General features: G+C 46.6%; 1 protein-coding gene across 3 annotated transcripts in view; it reads left to right on the top strand.

Moving 5' to 3' along the window:
• LOC130261168 (alpha-2-macroglobulin-like) overlaps window positions 1-19,822 on the top strand; it is a 35,320-nt gene extending 15,498 nt beyond the window's left edge. Inside the window, exons 14-36 of one of the 3 annotated variants that reach the window (XM_056507320.1) lie at window positions 880-1,022; window positions 1,358-1,507; window positions 1,716-1,886; window positions 2,613-2,703; window positions 4,072-4,198; window positions 4,484-4,712; window positions 5,748-5,874; window positions 6,459-6,580; window positions 8,933-8,984; window positions 9,623-9,706; window positions 9,814-9,990; window positions 10,830-10,914; window positions 11,093-11,249; window positions 11,536-11,610; window positions 13,709-13,874; window positions 14,819-15,042; window positions 15,408-15,626; window positions 15,987-16,114; window positions 16,474-16,564; window positions 17,082-17,156; window positions 17,551-17,653; window positions 18,198-18,239; window positions 19,677-19,822. In XM_056507320.1, coding sequence (XP_056363295.1) covers window positions 880-1,022; window positions 1,358-1,507; window positions 1,716-1,886; window positions 2,613-2,703; window positions 4,072-4,198; window positions 4,484-4,712; window positions 5,748-5,874; window positions 6,459-6,580; window positions 8,933-8,984; window positions 9,623-9,706; window positions 9,814-9,990; window positions 10,830-10,914; window positions 11,093-11,249; window positions 11,536-11,610; window positions 13,709-13,874; window positions 14,819-15,042; window positions 15,408-15,626; window positions 15,987-16,114; window positions 16,474-16,564; window positions 17,082-17,156; window positions 17,551-17,653; window positions 18,198-18,239; window positions 19,677-19,702 — 2,864 coding nt within the window. In that variant the 3' untranslated portion in view covers window positions 19,703-19,822. Of the gene's footprint in view, window positions 1-879; window positions 1,023-1,357; window positions 1,508-1,715; window positions 1,887-2,612; window positions 2,713-4,071; window positions 4,199-4,483; window positions 4,713-5,747; window positions 5,875-6,458; window positions 6,581-8,932; window positions 8,985-9,622; window positions 9,707-9,813; window positions 9,991-10,829; window positions 10,915-11,092; window positions 11,250-11,535; window positions 11,611-13,708; window positions 13,875-14,818; window positions 15,043-15,407; window positions 15,627-15,986; window positions 16,115-16,473; window positions 16,565-17,081; window positions 17,157-17,550; window positions 17,654-18,197; window positions 18,240-19,676 lie in introns of all 3 variants that reach the window. The other 2 variants (XM_056507228.1, XM_056507151.1) reach the window with 2 other exon arrangements.
• The last annotated feature ends 453 nt before the right edge of the window (window positions 19,823-20,275 follow it).

Genomic DNA, 20,275 nt, shown 5'->3' with positions numbered 1-20,275 from the left:
ATTTCTTTGACTCTCCCACTTCCCATAATTTTTATTTTTCTTGTATTGTTCCTGCCTTGTAAGCATACAAACACATGCATACCTATATTCTAATCAACACGTTTACATTTATTCACATAAATGTCCAAGGATTACACATTTCAGTAACTGATACCGGCTGTGATGCAACTTCAAATGTCTTGTTGAAAATGAGAAAAGGGAGACATTTTTTAAGTCTGTGAGAAGGAGTTGCACTGCAGTGGATATAAACAGATTATGGCTGTAAAAGATCTCATGTGCTATGCAAAGTTCTATATCCTCACTAGTAGCAGTGGCTATACTCCAACCAGGGCTGGTACCAAGGGATGTTCTGTCACCTTGTGTAGATTGTGACATAAAGCTCAGGCCCAGATAGAAAGAGTTTTCCAGCACAGACAGGCATTTTCTACCGTGTTTGGAGCAATAGTTTGGTGTTCCAGATAAGTACTTGCTTAGCAGTAACCTTGCCAAGTTATTATTTCAGCCACTCTGCAACCTTGACTGCTGTCACCCTTTGCAACAGCTCTGTTACTTTTTTTGCCTCAATCATTTTTTGTAGATGTTGGAGCTTGAGGGAAAAAAAGTGTTGGGAGCATCAAGGAATTATTCCACATGTTAACTGGGGAGAATCTAGAAGGCAGGTTGAGGCCCTCCAAACTCATGTCTTTTGTCAATTCACAATCAGCCTTTGAATGCAGGTGTCTTTGGCAGCAGCCATAAATTTTAGCCATGTGTCAGTTTTCCAGCCTCAGATAACTAAAAATGTTCAGCATGAGTGAACTTGGCTTTTTTTTTACCTGGGGAAGGCGAATGCATATCCTGGAACCAGTATATTGAATAGCCTTTTGTTCTCCCTGTCAGCTTATGGGACATTTCAGCTGAGCTTCCCTGTGGAGGCAGCAATTGCTCCCGTGGCACAGATGCTTGTGTACACCACCTCACCCAGTGGGGAAGTCATTGCCAGCTCAGAAGATTTCCAGGTTGAAATGTGCCTCCCCAATAAAGTGAGTATAAGTCATGGCTTATGCAACCCGTGTTTGTCTTGTGGACAGCAGCTCAGTTTAGATTTCCAGAGTGAAGGCAGAATTCACAATGGGTTCGCTTAAATGTTCTGACCAGATGTTGACTGAGGACTGGTGACCAGAACAAGCTACAAAGCTATGAAAATAAAAAGTGGGGCAAGACAGAAACAAAAAGAAAATCACTCATCTTTATTAATTACATTGATCAAAGATGAATATGCATCAGACACTAGCAGGCCTCACACAGCTAGAAGTCAGGATAATAATGTAACAGTGTCTGAAAAAGTGGTTGCTTGAACTTCCTCTTGGATTTGCAGGTGAGATTGAGTTTTGCACCCAAGGAAGGTCTTCCTGCTTCTGACACACACCTGCACCTCCATGCCTCTCCAAGATCCCTGTGTGCCCTCCGTGCAGTGGACAAGAGTGTTCTCCTCATGAAGCCTGAAAATGAGCTTTCTCCCAGCTCTGTGAGTCTTGGCCACTTTTGGAAATGAGCAAGTACAAGAATCAAGCAAGTACTCACTAACAACACTATGGAGATGGGGCTATGTATTTTTGCAGTTGCATTCCTTACAGTTGCTTTTTAGAAGCTGGCATTTACCAATGGGGTGTTAGGCTGTGTCTGTCCCTGTTAGTGACCTGCTGCATTGTTCCCTGATATTTGCACTTCTCCAGGTGTATCATCTTCTCCCACTGAAGGAAAGCCAGGGTTATAGCTTCAGGGACTACTACTTGGAAGAAGACAATGTAAATCCATGTGTGTCACTTGACAACCTGTCATTAAATGGATTTCTCTACATACCCATCTCTTCTGACGGTGAAGGGGATGCCTACAACATTCTCAAAGTAAGCACCAGCCTTTCGTTTTTCTCTTTTGTTCCCTTTTCAAACTCAGTCTCCTGTCTTCTTTTCACCTGCCCTGAAGGGCTTTTATATAAAAAAATAAGCTCATTTGTTGTAAACTTGCTCATGCTTGTATGCAAGAAAATAACCAAGCCCAGTTCCCACATCCACTTAGCCTATAAATAGTAACTGAGTGCTTCTCTAACCCATTAAAAGTTTGAAATGTCTCCTCACAGTAGAGACACCTGCAAATGGGCTTGGGTAAGGAAACAGTCCTGAGAAATTACCTCTAGTGCCATAATAATAGAAACTCCTCATTCACTCATGTTTTCTTTCCCTGGTTTAAAAAGGTATTTATTAAAGTATCAGTCAATTTGATAACCCACAAATCCATGCATACCCATCCTAAGTGTCCTGCACAAAGTTTTTTGGGTACCTTCACTGCAGTGCATTTCACACATGCCATTTTCACCCAGGCAGTTGTCCCCAAGGTAGGCCTGTGGCCTTACCTTTCCATCTGATCATGTCAAGATTTAGCTTTACTATGAGAATAACATGACAGGGACTCCACATCTGTGTCAAACCAGCCTACCTGGAATTTACATACAAGCCTTAGTTATTCTGATCAATACCAGACTTAGCTACCTCCAGCCTTGACATACTAAAAAAAGTTCATTTTCAAACCATTATTTTGCATATTTTTTGTTCTTCTTTCTCTTTGTTTACTAGGAATTGGGCTTAAAAGTCTTCACTAGCAGCAAGATCCATAAGCCTGAACTCTGCGAGCATTACCCAGAACACATGATGGAAAGGAGTTACAGTGGTTCTAGTACCTTCTTGGTTTTACCTCTCACACAACCTCCTAAAATTTACCACCCTGCTTCTTTCCTTCCCTCTTTGAATCTTTGACTATTAATTACCCAGATCTGATTGTGTTCAGATGTGCTGACCTAATTCAGGATCCCTCCCTTCTGGACCTAGTCTTGAAATATGCAACTGATCCACCTCTGCCTGCCTCTTCCCAGACAGCCAGATGTGCCTGGCTAGAACTCTGTGCTTGGTGACTCTTGTAGGCACTAAAAGAGTCTTTCAGCACAAAGCAGTGGGGTTTTGTTCCCATCAGATCTGAGTCCAGCTATGGAAACCTAAAAAAGGAGCATTTGCTTCCAGGCAGCCACATTCTAGCAATAGCTAGAGGAACAACCAGGGCAAAAGTGGGCTAAGACAAGTGAGAAGGTGGTACAATCCCATGGGTAGATATTTTACCACTGGGGCCTGAGAGGTTTGGTTCTGTTCCCAGCTTCCCCAGTTACATGACTATGAGGGGCTAGGGACATGTCACTTCTCTGCAGGTTCTGTGGCTGTGAAGATTGGAGAATGATACTGCTTTTGTTTGCTTGTTTCCTTGAAGAGATCTGAGATTAGAAAGACTATATAACAGACTCACCTATATCACTTCCAGTTATTGACTTTCATGGTGCAGGGCCCCAGCTCCTATTAAACAACTTACCTTTTGGTCCAGTGACAGCTTCTAGCCTCCTACTCATAAGAGATCAGACCTTTGGTTTTGAAATGGAGGATTTGTCATCACAGCATGGCTCAAGACAGCCTCCTTTGAGAAGATGTAAAGTCTTCTAAGGCTGATGGAAAAGCCTTTCATAAGGCACAACACTATGCAACACTGTGAGAAAGCACCTTCCTGTATATTTGTTAATGGCCAGAGATGTAAAGACCCATGTTCATTTTTTAAAAATTCCTAGAGGGAGAGCTAAGTGTGGCTTCTTTTTCTGGTTATGTATAAATGCAATCAGCTCTTCAACCAGGTTATTAAACTGCGTGCCATGGTAATATCTGGGGACAGTAAGTTTCCCATTTTAATCTGTACTGGTGTAGAAATATATCCTCAATAACATCATCATGCATGGTTTCTTGGCACTGAGGGGTTTGCTGGCAGTGGGAGAAGAATGCTCAACTCCAGCCAATCTCTGTAAGAAAAGCAGCAACATTAAGAAAAATTAAATACTGAGATGGCAACAGAGAAATTAATGTTTCCAGTGGCCAAGATGTCAAAGCTGTTCTTTCAATTTGAAAATTTGACCTATGAGTAACAGCTATCTGGAGGGAAAGTATGTTCCTGGTTTAGCATGGAGTTTGACACATCTTTTCCTTTCTTCCTGTGCTGGAATAGTCTCTACAATGAATCTGCATGGAGAGCTGGCTTATGACATGGCAGAAGATATGGTTGATGGCAATCCTATGGAGACTGTCCGGAAGTACTTCCCTGAGACATGGATCTGGGACATAGTTTCAGTGAAGTAAGTGTTTAAGGGAATGTAGAGTATGGTCACTAGGCCAAAACCTTGGACTAGGTTAAAGCCTCAGTGGATGTGTCAGTATTTCAGTGAGAGGACTATTTCTAGTAGACAAAGGGATCTATTAAGGACATTAAGTGTAGGATGCTTTAGAGGAACATACAAAAGCCAATGCCCATATCCCAGCTGGTCAGGGGTTTGCTGTCAGCAGATGTTGCTCAGTAGGCTGAGAGGAGAATAGATGAGCACCAGAATATAACAGAAATCTTGTTCTCTGTCCCTCACCAGCTCAGAGGGAAAAGCTGATCTAGAAGTGACCATCCCTGACACCATCACTGAGTGGAAAGCCAATGCATTCTGCACTTCAGCAGACACAGGCTTTGGGCTGTCCCCAACAGCATCCCTCAGAGCCTTCCAGCCCTTCTTTGTGGAGCTCACCATGCCCTACTCTGTGGTGCGGGGGGAGTCCTTCACGCTGAAAGCCACCGTCTTCAACTACCTGCCTGCCTGCATCAGGGTAAGGGATGCCACAGCTTTGCTCAGCCTGGCTGCCATGGGGAGACTCCAGTGGGCCTTCTTTAACAAGGTGCTAATGACCCATGTGCAAATGTAATTTCATGTAGGTGTGCATATGTATGAATCCTTGTTGTACTCAGTGAAGAGGGAGTGTGTTTTCCTGACAAAGTTTTGTAAGCTGCATTTCATTCAGAGCCTGAAGCTCTGCTACTGAGACCCTGTCACTGTTCTACAGAAATAGACAACTTGGGCTCTTCACAGATCACAGAATCGTTGCATACCCAAATGGAAATTCCAGGTTCACCAGGGTGGATATTTGTGTTTAGCCTTTTGTGTCATCTCACAAAACTTCACAGAAGACTTGCTGGAATGTGCAGACCTCCTGAAATTTGTTGCATCTGTCCCTAAAACACTGAGCAGAGCTATATAGCTTCACCATTCTCACCTGCATTTTTTCTAACAAAACAAAGACAAGAGAAAATTTGGGAAGGGATTAGCATAGAATCTCAATCACTTTTGCTCAGTTTTTATAAATACAGATTTTTATTCTATAAGAAATAAAGCTGAAACAAGGAGATGCTTATCCAGTCATTGCAATGCACTCTCATTTATGTCCCTGTATTTCCTAATTGTTTGCTATTTTCAGGCTCTTTATTTCACTTTTCCTTGTTCCCTTATTCTACTTTTCTTTGTTGCCTTACTAGCTTTCCCACTGCTGGTGTTTTATCCCTCCACCTAACAAATCACGAGGGAGATCTTTAATTCATGGCACAACTGGTCTGTGCTATTCATCTTCCCAGAATCGATTTCCTTTCCAAAGATCCTGTTCTCTACACTCACCTCCCTGATCTCCTACAGTTGCACAAATTTCAGTAATTTCCTCCTTTATCAGGCAATATTGCTCTGCAATGCCCATAATGTCCTCAGTCCCATGGTATAACCAGCCCCACTAATATTTCCATGTACTGCATTGTCTGCAATAACTCCAGCTTCTCTGCAAGCCCAAACCTCACAACCCCTCTCTGTACACTGGCAGGTCAGTGTGTCTCTGGCTGAATCTACTGATTTCCTGGCTGTACCAGTGGGGGATCAGGAAGAATCCTACTGCATCTGTGTGAATGAAAGAAAAACTGCTGCTTGGGCAGTAACACCCAGATCTCTAGGTAAGAGACCAGATGACAAGAAGATGCTGGGATCAGACATCAGTGAATAGCCTCAGATCTTTGCTGTGAGGAGCTAGATGACCTGGAAGGATCTTTTCTGTGTCAGAAGTCCAGCCCTGAGGTTGAGACATTACACTGGGTGTAGTGATTCCAGGTCCTAAACAAACAACATGTTACAGGCCTTGGCTTTCCCAACAATTTAATAGAAATCACAAATTCCCTTAATGCATGCAAAGAACCCAGACATTTCAGTTGAGGAGCTAAGAATGTCTTGTCTTAATGTGCTTGGGTCTGAATATTTTTAATCAAAGCTTGCTTTCTCTGAGGCCTCCCAGAAATAGACCATTTGATTTATGAGACCTTCCCCATCACTACTCTTCATGCTGATGGAGTAGCACCTGCTTGAGTGGCCATCACAAAGGAGGTGATCTGGGAGGGTGTATCTGGATCAAGATAAAACCAGTCTCAGATTAAGTTCTCCTCTTGGAAAAGCTTCTCTGTAATGGACTGCAGAGTTCCAGCACAAAAACAAATGTATTTCCTGGCTCTGCCTGGCAGGGCTGACTGACCCCTGTTTCCTCCAGGGCAGGTGGAGTTCTCAGTGACCACTGAGGCCCTGCAGAACCAGCAGCCCTGTGGGAACCACATTGTGGAGAGCCCTGAGAAAGGGCGGAAGGACACGGTCATCAGACAGCTGCTGGTGGAGGTACGTGTCTGCTCGTTTTGGTGGCACAGGGAAACAGCAATAATAACTGCAAGGGCTGCTGTGGGATACAGGCTTTCTGGTTTAGCCATGAGAGCAGCAATAATGGCTTGTGGGACTCTTATTCTGCAAGCTTTTACAAAAGAAGAGCTGATAAATCTAACACAGGCCCATAGAGCCCATAACTCATAATGTTGTCATCTCACAGTCAAAGCAGAGTCTTACATTACATAGAGGGACAGGAATAATAAGGCAGGCAATAATGACAGGCTTTTCCAAGACACATCACATCAGAGATAAACGAGAAATCCTTGGTTTTGCCTGTAATAAATCACAGGGATAGGCTGTGAATAAAACACTAGACAGAAAGCTTATGCTTCTCCTCCTGCCCATGGCCTGCACTCTGGAATATGGAGCAGTCACTACCAACTACAAATATTTCTAAACAAAGCTACCATCACTGTTTTGAATTGTTTTTATTACATTTCTAAGAATGTTCGAAACAGTGTAACTAACCTTTCATTTTCACATTCTTTTGTACACTTCTTTTCTTAAGCAGTGTTTTGCAAAGATAAAAACATAGCTTTTCACATGATAAATTGCCAGTCATAAAATTAATCCACAGTATAAGACTCCCACTGATGCTATTAGCAAGCAAAGAGTACCAGTTTGTTGTATAGGGAAATCTATATAATAATAAGTCCTCCTTACATTGCAGACATTCCTGTTTTCAGAAAGTCAGAGCTAGCATTTATGTAGCTTCAGGAAATGTTTTGCTAACCAGAATGCAATGATGGAACAACAGTCCTATCTGCTAGGCTTTTTTTTTTTTTTTTAATTATTTACAAATGGATTTGAATGTATAATACATGAACAACTGTTTAACATTTCAGGAAATTTTCCTAATTTCACATACCCCTTCAGGAAAAAGACTGTTTTGTTCTTTGAAGATACAGGAAGATAGAGCACCATAAAGTCTTTCCTCACAGATGGCAGGGGAATGTAAATTACTGAACAAGTATTGGACTTACTTCTGTCAGGGTGTCTGAGAGATTGCTCATCCTATCCTGTTACTGTGGTAATTAATCTACAGCAAGCCCTGACAGGATGGAATGGGAGATTAGCCTCCAAGGCTGAACAATTAATTAGCAGGGATGGATTCAGGGTAACATGCTTGGGGTGAAGCTGCATTGCCTTGAGCACATGGATGACAATATTCCCTGGAGCACAGTGCATCCCAGAGAGAGGAGTGAGTGTGCCAGAGGCCCTAGGGCATCTTCCCGCCCCTTGAGAAACCAAGCCTCACTGAGACCTCTTTGGGAAAAGGGAGTTTTTTCACCCAGGAATTTCTCATCTGGAAAGGAAAATCTTTCAAAAAAATAAAGATTGTATGTTTTAATTTCCTGCTGAAAATAAAAAAAAACAATGGATTTCTCATTTAGTTGCATATAAGCATGACATACTGAAACAAACAAGAAGGTGCCTTTTCGAACAGAAGCATTTAGCTCTGTCACAGTTTATCCAAAAAACTTTTTCTTTTTCCTCTTTTTTTTTCCTGCTCTTTTAATACTTTTCTGTCTTTTCATTCTGAAGAATGAGAGACAAGGTACTCTGATTGTGACAAAGCGAAGACATTGTTTACATGCTGGGGAAAAATATCAGCTGGCAATAGCTGGAAACCAGTAGTGAAACAATGGGAACTCTCCTATCTAGAGGTTAAAAAATCGGTGCAGGGATGTGGCTAAAATAAATTCTGATTTTAAAAAGTTTTCTATTAAACATTTGATTCCTGAGTTTTCTGCAAAATATTTTCACCCATCTCAACAGAAAAGAGGGATTCTTTTTTGACTTCAAAGACAAGACTGGAACATATAAACCAGCTGACTATGGCACACATTTAGACTTTGGTTGTTGTAGTGTGTCACTTGTAGGTGCATTGGAGTGCTCTAGCTGCCAGCAGTCAAAGTTCTTGCACACACATCCTCCCAGTGTGCCAGGCACTCAGCCTGCAGAGCTCTGCTAGACTGGCCACAGTGAGTGGCAGCTTGGATGACCAGGTCCCATGGCTCTCTTGATAACATCCCCTTGCATCCATCTCCATCACAACCTGTGAAGCTGAAGGGCTTCTCTCAGTAATAAGAAAGAAAAGAAAATTTATTACATTTCATACTTGCAATTAGCCAGTATGCTACAGTCCTCAATTATCCTCAGCTTAGCACATGGAGGAGAAAAATTTCTAGGGAATTTTCAAAGACTGCCTTTTACTTTCCCTTTTGATATTTCTTCCTTTTCTTTGTCACTGTTGTTTCTCATTTTTTGCTTTTTTTTTTTTTTTCCCTTGCCCTTTTCCCCAAGCCGGAAGGGACTGAAGTGGAAACCACATACAACTCTCTGCTCTGTGCATCTGGTAAGAGCCATTTTCTTTTCCAAAACTTTCTTTGCTGAAGTAGAAACTAAAAACAAAGGTGGAATAAAGGGTTTGTGAGTGCTCTACTCTGAGAAGAAAGGTTTAGGGATCTGATAAAATTGAGCAAACTAAATGTATGTCCAACTGTTAGTGAAAAAAATTCTTCCTGTAGAAGAGCTGAGAATGTGACAATGTCTACAATTAGAGAGGCAGAAGGACATATTTTAGGAAATGAGGCTGGCCAGGTCAATGCAAGGAGAGAGTATTTGGGATTTGATAAGCTTATCTCTAATGCCTTTCATTTAACAGATGTAAAATCACAAACTGGGCTCTGTAGTAAGACAGATCTGCCCACCAAAGCAGAAAAGGCCAGAAAAATAGGCTGGAAAAGGTGTATTTGTCAAGGCTGGTTGATGGTGCCATGTAGAAGTCCATGACAATCTGTGTGTGAGGGTATTGCAGGCCCAAAACAAAATTTACAGGATAGGAAACTTCATCACCAAAATTACAGATGAATGGATTTGTTGAAGTCAGGAAACCCCTCTTCAGGGGATAGTGTCTCAACCATGGATAGCTGCTACCCAGGAATTGTAGATACACGTGGAATTGTAACCAAATTAATCTGCTTTTTATCCCAGAAGAGTCAGTGTCGGAGACAGTCTCCTTGGTTCTCCCAGAGACTGTGGTGGATGGCTCAGCCAGAGCATATTTCTCAGTGCTGGGTAAGTGAAACCTCTTTAAGGTGTCACAAGCTATTTTGAAACACTGCCACTTCAGGCTGTGCTCAGTCTAATGGCCAATTTACACTGTGAATTGTCCCATTGCCCAGGTGACATCATGGGCACTGCCATGCAGAACCTGCACCAGCTCCTCCAGATGCCCTTTGGCTGTGGGGAGCAGAACATGGTCCTGTTTGCACCCAACATCTACGTCCTGGACTATCTGAACAAGACAGGGCAGCTGAGTGAGGAGATCAAATCCAAGGCTGTTGGATACTTAGTGAGCGGTGAGCTTCTGCCTTTGTCCATCCCTTCCCTTGGCTACTGGATAAGGAAACTGCTGGCCACTGGCCTGGATGATTTGTGTGAGGCTGTCCCCAGAAAAGAGCAGGCTACTGCCAGGTTAGGGGGCTATATAAGACAGTGTCTGGAAGAGGGAATCCTACACTCAGACACAGGGTGAGAGACAACAGCATCCAAACAGGAACACAGAAAATGTCCAGGGCTGGCAATAACTCAGGATTTCCCTCCATAAGGAAATGTTTATATGAAAGACATAAATCAGACTACAACCATTAATCATGGCAGCTCCTTATGTGGATCTATAATTCTCCTTAGGACTGAGGTGTAGAAAGTATTTTACCACATTAGCTAGGGCATGATGACAGAAATGACATCAGCACCATCAGGTGGGCATCTGCCCACCAGCAAGGGGCTGTTGTGACTCAGTTATTTTTGCAGCAAAACTGCATTTCCTCCAAAGAAAATGATCCTGTTTTCTGCATTCCTATCCTGTGTAGGACTCACATTTTTAATCAGTTCTCTAGGAACTATTCTTCCATATTTCTCAAGTCTGGGATGCATTTACCTCTCCTCATGAAGTCAGAGAGCAGCAATGACCACAGACAGCCAGTTTCCAGGTGTTGCTGGAGAGAGGAAGAGCACAAGAATATAGATATTCAGGGCTGGGGGTTTCCCTGAACTTCCTTTGTAATACTGAGCAGCATAGGTCACATTTGTGCCATAGCCAAGGGGGACAGTGTGTCCCATGTCTGCTGCATTTCCTTTGCATGGCTCCTCAAAAAACAATGTGGCAACTGAAATGCGTTTTCACTCTTCATTTCAGGGTATCAAAGGCAATTGAAGTACAAACACCGGGATGGCTCTTATAGCACCTTTGGGCCACGTTATGGGCAAGTTGGCAATACCTGGTAAGGCTTCAGTACCTCTGGCTTTTCATTTCTGCTTTTTATGCCCTCTCATTGCTCAGTGCTCTCTTGTACTTGGCCATGGTGGAGTTTGGAATGGAGGTGAAGTTAAATGGGTCCTATGGCCTCTGATGGAGACAGGGCCTGCTCAGGATGTCTTGGTTCCCTCTGTCCCTTTCAGGCTCACAGCCTTTGTCCTCAAGTCCTTTGCTCAGGCCCGGCCTCACATCTTCATAGAGGAGAGGCACATCCAGGATGCTTTGAACTGGCTTACTCAGAAGCAGAAGGAGAACGGCTGTTTCCGCAGCTCTGGGACTCTCCTGAACAATGCTATGAAGGTAACAAGCCCCCTGGTTGGCTCCACGTGGGTTTTGTCAGGCTGGAATTTGATCATAAGTCACCCTGGCATCAACAGAGTTATTTCAGCATTTGGGGCGTGGGAAGGAGTGGGGTGTTATACATGTGGGCTATCAGAAGCAGGAAGAAGTCAGCAGCACCTTCCAAAGGACTCAGCATGAAAAGGAGGCCAGGGGGAATTGGTCCCTGCAGGATGTAGTTTTGTAGCACAGGGGGAAGGCAGTGGCACTGTGTGGGATCAACAAGTGCTTTTGTGTTCCCCTGCAGGGTGGAGTGAATGACGAGGTCACACTGGCAGCCTACATCACTATTGCTCTGCTGGAGATTCCTCTGCCTGTAACCGTACGTGTCTGAGCCACAGATGGCACTAACCTGCCCTGCTAGTGTCCCCACAGCCAGATTACCAGGTCCCTTTATCTTTGGAGAGAAGAAATCCTGTCTAAATAGTCTTCCCATTTAAGTCTAGACGAAGGAACATCTTCCTCCATTTTCCTCCTGTCCCATCCTATATATACATTTCACTTAACATTTTCTGAGTTCTTTTGTGGATGATAATGGATTTGCTCCATACAGCCTGGATTGACAGTGAGTTAAATAATATTTAATTGTCTGAAGTGAGCCAAATAGGTTTCATACACCCACAGAAATCTCCTTTTGTTTCTTAGAGTAGTACAATCTTGTTGAACCACTCTTGGGCCTATTGGGCAGATACAACACCACAGGTCTGTAGAAAAGGATGGCACACTCAGCCTTCATTGTCATTTTCTCTACTTATTCTAGATAGTTTTATGATAAATACCCATCCTTAATGCTTGAAGAATAAGGTGCACCTCTAGGGAATACCATCATGGCACTCTGTGAAAAGCCTGAGGCTCACTTAAGACCAGTGTGGGTTTGGCCATTCTGGCCCACTCACTTTGAGACAAGGTGGTGGTGCAGGTAAAACTGGGGTAGGAATCACAGCAGAAGCACTGTTGGGCCAGTGTGGTTGCCAGGCTGCTGCAATCCCTCTGCTCCAAATGTAGCAGGGAGTGTTCTGTGTTTGAACTTTTTTCCTGTGTAGCAAGAAGGAGCAGAAGGAATTATTTTGTCAGTAGGGTGGCATGGATGGCACCATCTTCACCAGAAGAGCATTCTTTCATTGTTATGTGCAGTGTTTAGAAGCCAAGCTGTCAGGCAGAACCATATTGGAAAAGGAGGATGTTTCCCAGCTCCCTGTCTGAGTCCAAAACTGCCACTGAATGTGAAGGAAGGGGTTTGTCACAATCTGAGTGGGGTATGGGGGCATTGCAAGTTAAGCTGCATAAGCCAAGATTAGCACAGTCCTTAAGTAATTAAGGCTCATACAGAGTATTTCTATAAGTAAAATAAGCCACATTAAACCCTCATAAAAACCTTAATTGCACTGTCCTTAGCATGTGTGCCTACTGTCATATCCTGTCATTAGACTGCCCTCCTCCCCAGCATTTCCCTTCCAAATAGCAATAGGCACAGACACAACCAATTTTGGTTTTATTCTTTGCTTTCTTAAAACCAGTTGAACTGCTTCTCCAAAAGGGGTCACAAACGATTTCATCTTATAGTACACACACAGTGGAAGTCAAAGCACAAAGCAACAGAAAAATATGTGTTCTCCTTCTAGACCCTTTATTAAGCTGTAAATGTGCTGTTAGCTTTCAGGTCATGGCATACTCTTACTGCAGAGCTACTTTTTCAATTTTATAGCAGCTTTTCTATCACAAATGAGGAGTAGTCGTGTCTTGCTGAAAGGCTGTGGCATAACAGTGTCTGTTAGTCATAAGATCACGTAAAGTAGCTACATTTCACTTTGCTGTAGTGATTGCACTCTTCAACCAATACATGCATTGCTAATATGAACATCACAAAAACATTCTAGAAAATACAAGAAACCACACTTTTTTTTCTTGTGAGGACACAGAGTTCACACCAAACTAGAAACAACAATACTTCCAGTGAGAGAAATTTTTTCCAAATCTCCTGGAAAAGGAGAAACAAGCAAAATAGACAGAGGGTGAAAACACAGAAGAGTCTCAGGGTGATAGCTGGTGGAGGAAAGCAAGTATTCAGTACACCTAAAGCAAGAAAGTATTTCAGAGAACTCCTCTTACCCCAGAACACAGTCAGGCCAGTAATTCTTCTCAAGGAAGAAGAATTGGAGCTCTGCTTCACAGACTTTAAATCAAACTGGAAAAAACAGCAAGACAGGTTAAAGAATAGAAGATTTGAGATAAAGAACAGCCTTTTGCTGCCCATTTGTTCTAGGAATCATTATATCTGAAGGGAAGGATACGCACTGGTAAAATCTTTGTCAGGCCAGAGAGTGGGATGCTAAGGATCCACAGATACCATCCCAATTCCTGTTGTTCTAAGATGGAGCTCAGTAGTAGATGGAGCCCTCTAATTCTGTCTCTCTCCCCAGCACTCAGTGGTGCGGAATGCTCTGTTCTGCCTGGAAACAGCAGCAAATCAGAAAGAAAACCACGTGTACACCAAGGCACTGCTGGCATACGCCTTTGCCCTGGCAGGGAACAGGGAGAAGCGCAAGGAATTGCTTGACTCCCTTGAAAAGGAAGCTGTGAGAAAGGGTGAGTGTTCCTGGTGGCATGTGGCTTTCCCCAGCCTTACACCTTCCCCTGGGAGAATGGCTTTTGTTGGTGGGGCAGTGGCTGCAGGGACTGGCCTCTGTGGGTAGGGAAAGGTGGAAGGAGAGGAAAGACTTGTGCAAAGGGATTACTTTTATGGGAAGTCCCTCTCAGAGCCCAGTCCTTCTCTGCTCCGAGGGAGCTCACAGGAAGCACCAGGCACCATCCCCTGGGTGCTGAGCCCTCGGGTGGCTCTGCTGCCACCTCTGCTCAGCCCACTGCTCTCCACACCAGGCACTGCTTAGCACAGGCTGGGCAATGCTCAGGGACATTCCTGCCTCCAGGGCACGGGCTCAACACAGAGCACAATGCATGTCAGTCAGAGAAGAGATGGGTGTGCTGAGAGAGAAAATGAGCACACAGGGCATTTTGGAGGCTGCAGCACCAGTTCTGAGTGGTCAGGGAAAATCCCATAATCACTTGGAACTAGTCTGCCAAAGTCAGGCTGGACAGAGGGTTTGGCCAAGCAGTGGGTAGTGGAACTGTGAAGGGAGTATGGCCCACACCTTTTGCCTTCCCCACCTGCAGGTGACTGGTAAGCCCTGCTCACCTTCTTTGGGCCATTTGTCCTCACAGAGTTTGTCACTGCCAGCCCCTGGCATCTCTGCTCACAGAGGGAAGGAGTGGCATCCTCCTGAGGTCTCTGGTTCCCTGCAGTGCCCAAGTCCGTAAATGTCCAATGATAGTGGTGTCTGGGCCTGAGGCTCAGCAGTCTCATACTCACTGTAAACCTGCAAAATGTGTAAACCTGGCCCTTCCCAGTCCAGCCTGCGTGGCAGACTCTTCCTGCAGGCTCCGTGCTGCCAGCTGGAGCGGCAGCAGGTGGAGAATGCCTTGCAGTGTGCAATAGCAGCCATTGCTGCCGTCTCTCCCCTGCTCCTGTGCAGATGGCTCTGTTCACTGGCAGCGGCCTGGGAAGGAGCCCGAGGCCGATCTCCCGCACCATCGCTCCCGAGCTCCCTCTGCAGAAGTGGAGATGACGGCCTACGTGCTCCTGGCTCACCTCACCTCGCAGCCAGCCCCTGCCCAGGAGGAGCTGTCCTCTGCGTCCCTGATTGCCAAGTGGATCAGCAGTCAGCAGAATCCCAGTGGAGGCTTCTCCTCCACCCAGGTGAGCTGCTTCCCTCTGCCCACCCCACGCACTGAGGTCACAAGATGGGACATGTCAGAGAGCCGGCTGGGAGCACAGGAAGTCTTGTCAGGAAGGTGGGAACTGGAGCCCTGCAAAGGATCCTGCAGTACCTACCAGGGCTGCCAAGGTCTTGAGAAGCTATAGACTGTTTATGTCAAGTAGTGCCCCTGGGAAGGGAGATGTGCTGAAGCTGCTCTTTCTGTGTGTCTTTTCTTCTTAACTTAAAGTGCAGAGAGTGAAGGATGGAGGGGAGGGTGCCAGCTGACAGAAGGGGCAGCCTGTGGGAGGGCAGGCTGTGCAGAGGCTGACTGCATCCCCTGGGTGCTGGGACTCATCTCTTTCAGGACACAGTGGTGGCTCTCCAAGCCTTGTCCCTGTATGGAGCCGCCACCTATGCCAAGAGCGGGGCAGCTTCCAGAGTGGCCCTGCAGTCGGGAGGGGATTTCCAGCAGGACTTCCAGGTGGATCCCAGCAACCGGCTGCTGCTGCAGCGCGTGCCCCTTGCCCAGGTGCCAGGGGAGTACAGCGTGGAGGTGTCTGGTGAAGGATGCGTCTACCTGCAGGTGAGGGGCATGGGAACAGCTGGCACCTGCCAGGGGAGGGCCTGGCCAGGCAGGACCAGGGAGAGGGCAGGATCCTAGAGTCATCCATCCAGGCTGGAAAAGACCCTGAGATCACTGAGTCCTTCCATTGAGGTACAGGAGAGTAAAGAACGGGAGAGAGGGGAGAGGTGGAAGGCTGGGAAAAGGGGAGAGAATAAAAAGAGCAGGGGAATGTGGAAGAGAGAGTGGGAGAGCAGGAGGGAAGGCTCTGCAGTGTGGAGGAGCTGTGAGAAGTGGGGGGCTGGGTGGGGAGAGGGTCCCCTGTCTCCCACGTTGGGCAGGCACACCCATGCTCACACAGAGCTGCTGGCTGTCCCCTAGACAAGCCTGAGGTACAACGTGCAGCCCACGCAGGAGGAGGCTCCCTTCATGCTCCATGTGCACACCATCCCAGAGGGCTGTGGGGACCCCAAGGCTCACAAGGTCTTTGACATTGGCATCAATGTCAGGTGAGTCTGCGGTTTGCTCTGAGCTTTCCTGTCGAGCCGTGGGAGCTGGGGGAGGTCTGGTTGTCCCTGTGGTGAGGCAGTCTGGAAGCCCTGGGAGTGCAGCACATTCCTGGGAAGTGGGCAGGAGGCAGCTCTTCTGTGAGGAGAGGCTCTGCAGAAGGATTTGTCCTGCTGTGTGGGCAGCCCAGGGCTGGGCTAGTGGGAGCTGCCTAGATGACTCGGAGCACCTGGCACAGCTGGAGAAGAAGGTGCTGGACTGCCAGGACTTAGTGGGGTGCCATGTGTTCTGGGAATGCTGGAAGTGTGCCCAGCTTTGAGTTGCACTCAAAGCACTGAATCTTTGTTGCTTGGTTCCTCAGTTACACAGGGGAGCGCAATGTCTCCAACATGGTGATTGTTGATGTGAAGATGCTGTCAGGATTTGTCCCCTTGAAGTCCTCTGTGGGGAAGGTAGGGTGCTGTGTGAAGCATTTATTTGAGTATATTTGTTTTTAATCTGTGGCATCAATTTCTTTACTTAAACTAGCATTTCATTCTTTTCCTGGTATCTTCTCCACTCCTAGGCCTGTCCATGACTTCCTCCAGGTCTCCCACCCCTCAGATCTAGAGTAGGGGTGAATAAGGGATGCCAGCACCAGCATTCCCTTCCCATTCCTTAAGCTCTTGCAGTAGCTTGCAGTTATATGTGCTGTTTCAGCCCCAGATTGAAAGCTGGAGGGAGATCATCAGGTCTAGTATCAGGGGCTCAGGAGCCTTGGGAGATATATGACAACCATGACAATGTTGGTCCCTCATTCCATTTTTGTGTCAAGAAGGAGGTGGGAGCTGGGGAAAGTCTTAGTATGTGGGGCTTCACACAGAGTGACAAGTGCCCTGGGAAGTACACTTTTTAGTGTAGGGAGAAACTGAGGAGGATTGACTGATTTCCCTTCAGATCACCAACCTCCTCCACATCTCCTTTTTCCAGCTCTCAAACACACGGTTCCACCAGATCCAGCGAACAGAAGTGAACACAAACCATGTTTTGCTGTACATTGAGCAGGTGAGGAATAACTCAGGGCTGCTGTGGGGCACACTTGGAGCCCTGCAGCACAATGGCAATAGCATTGAGAGCATTGCTAACATCTCCAGGCTTGTAAACACAGAACGAGCCACTCAGCTCGTCTGTCTCATAGGAGACAACTCTGTCCCAGCCCTCAGCAGGCGTTCCCTCCACCCTGTGCACAGATCAGCCCTGCTTTCCCCACCAGCAGAGCCTCCCCAGGGGTGGGCAATGGTCCCAGGGTTTGCCCTGCCCCTCAGCCAGCCCTGCAGCCCTGTGTCCCCCCAGGGCAGGGGTGGCTGGGGACAGCACGGGGACCTGGGCTCAGTGCCGGGCACAGGGGAGCCCCTGCAGTGCAGAGCCCCCCTGAGCCTCTGCTGCTTGTCCTCCCCAGCTGGGCAGGGAGAGCCTGAGCTTCTCCTTCACGGTGGAGCGGGACATCCCCGTGCGGGGCCTGAAGCCGGCCCAGGTGAAGGTCTACGACTACTACGAGACAGGTGAGTGCCCGTGGGAGCCACGGGGACACGGCAGGGGACGGAGCTGGGGGGACACACAGCTGTCCCCAGCCTGGCACTGCCGCCCCAGCCCTGCCCTGAGCTCTGGGAGTGCAGAGGGGCAGGGCTGGGTGCTGGGGTCCGTGCTCATCTCTGGCCCTGCAGTGTGGCCGTGCCTGTGCTTCAGGCAGAGCTGCTGCTCCTCGTGCCTCTGCTGTGCTGGCTGCTGGGCCAGGGCGGCAGTGACAGAGCTCTGTGTCCCCCCTCAGCCCAGAGTGCTGGGAGGAGGTGTGTGAGCAGCCCTTGGGTACACTGTGTGGAACCTGCAGGAGCTGCCTGTGCGGGTGGCTCTGCTGTGCTGCCACTGCCCCACACACGGCTGGGACTGGGGCTGCCCCACCCCAGCTGGGATCTCTGGGGAAACTGGGGATGGTGGCCCCAGCCTGCTCTGGGGGCCTGGCAAAAGCATCTCTCTGGCACCCATCCGTCTGCCAGCAGTGCCAGGGCTCATGGCAGCTCACTCTCTCCCTTCCCTTCTGTTTTGCAGATGAGTTTGCCACACAGGAGTACAGTGCTCCCTGCACCACAGGTAGTGTACTGCATCCGTCACTGCTCTGTACATCTTCTTCATTATATTTTTGGTCTTCCAGCAAGCACTCTTCCTGTTTGAATTTGGATGACATTGGCCCAACTTACAGGCACAGATCTATCACAAAATACAGACAGCATGGGAGTTACTGAGATGGCATGTTTGCCTTTGGTTGCTGCTGTCTGGAGGAACATCTGCTCAGGTTCCTGCTGCCCCAGGGTGTCTCAGGAGGCAGCTGTGCCTCATCACCCTGGGCAGCCAGCCCTCAGTCTTGATTTGGAGTCTGACAGAATACTGTCATCTTTGGGGGATTCTCTGCAATGCAAGGCCATGTGTGTTTGGCTTAGGAGCACAGGTAATTTAGGAGCTACTGTAAAAAGCTCTGACCAAGGTTATTTCTCCTCTCCTATATGGAGTCTTCCAATATAAAGACTTTCAGATCTTGCTTTCCATTAGTTGCCCAGTTTCAGGTGTTTGGAATATGGAGACTTCTGGAAAGCAGAGTTCCTGGGAAGTGGTTTTTCACAGGACCTTACCGTGACACCTGAGAATAGAGAAAAACTGATTTGGACTTGGAGAAAGCAAAAGCTTTGCCTTTTGCCTTTTGCTGGTGGTAAATGGTGGCATTTATCTCCTTTAGTGTTTTTATCTGAAAAAGTAGGAAAGAGTCTGAACTCCCACACTTCTATTCCTTACTGCTTGCTATTCTGTGCTGTGTCCATAGGTACAGCTGTTTTCTGCTGATTCTGGACCTACAGGCTCCCTTCGTGCAAAAATGTGTATAAGTCCAAACATTGAGTGGACAGTAAAACATTTCCAAAGGGTATTTTGGTGTGGTCTGGTTGTCCAGTGTGAGACTCACGGGGAGACCTTAGATTTTAGGCTACTTTTCCCCAGTTCTTTTAAAAGGCGGAGATTTTATCTTTCTTGGAAAGGGTGATGGGAAATTGCTAAGAGGCTCATCCACTAGTCTAAATGTACAAGGGTGGCCTGCACTGACTAAAAGGCAGATCTCAGTTGCCAAGCTTCCTTCCCTGCCCAGTATAGCAGAGCAATAGAGTGCAGTGGATTTCTTCCACTCCTTGCAGAGAAATAAACATAACATGTCTCACTGCTACACCAACCAGCCTTGCCTGTTTGCACTGTGCTCCTGTGTACATCTCAGTTGTGGCAAATCCCACTCTGTTTATCTCTCCCAGTGCGTCAGGGAGAATTTCAGCCCTCTCAACTTCTCACTGCCTTGAAGGTGACACAAGTAGTGAGTGCTGTGGATGACCCTCCACCCTGGTAAAACAGCAACTCTCTCTCCTGTACTGTGCTTCACACACCACCTGGCTTCCACATCCACATCTTGCTCCCTCTGCCTCTCAGCCTTAGAAAGCAGATGCACATACCTCTCTGACTCCTGTTCCCTCACATCTTCTTTCATCCTTGCAGAGGAGGCAGACCAGGGAAATGATTGAAGAACACTCCTGGATGCTGGAACCCGCCTGCCTCCCCACCACCACCACAGCGTGATATATTAATAATGCCTGCATGGAATGGAAAGTGAACTTTACAAATAAATTAACTGTACTCACCAATGATTTTTGAACAGTTTGTTTCCAATTCAGATTTTTCCTGCCCATCTATCAGTCAGAGCTTTAAACACCCTGGCTTAAAGGTTAAAGAGTAACCCATCTAACACTGTCTGAGTGCAGGGAAATAAGGCTAACAAGTGAGGAAAGAAAAAGAGGACAGAATGATGTAAGTGGGGGGTCAGCTTTTCTAATGTATGTCTCTGTGTTATGTTCTCTGAACTTATCATCTGGGATGCAAGCTAATCAATGGAGAAGGATAGGTAGCTCTTGGGAACAATTTCTCTCCCCTGGCTTACAAACCTTAACCTTGACTGAGCTGGTCTCTGCAGAGGCCCATCCATATCTCCCACCATTAAGCAGCCTGGAAGATCAACTATTGTCACATAAAATTCAGCCTCTGTGATCTTCCCTGTAGGCATCCCTCCTGGGATTGTTGCTTGTTTGTAGAAGAGTGGG

The sequence above is a fragment of the Oenanthe melanoleuca genome, chromosome 1, assembly GCF_029582105.1.
Source record: "Oenanthe melanoleuca isolate GR-GAL-2019-014 chromosome 1, OMel1.0, whole genome shotgun sequence".
In the NCBI taxonomy this organism is placed as follows: domain Eukaryota; kingdom Metazoa; phylum Chordata; class Aves; order Passeriformes; family Muscicapidae; genus Oenanthe; species Oenanthe melanoleuca.
This window is presented reverse-complemented; position numbering and strand designations above follow the sequence as displayed.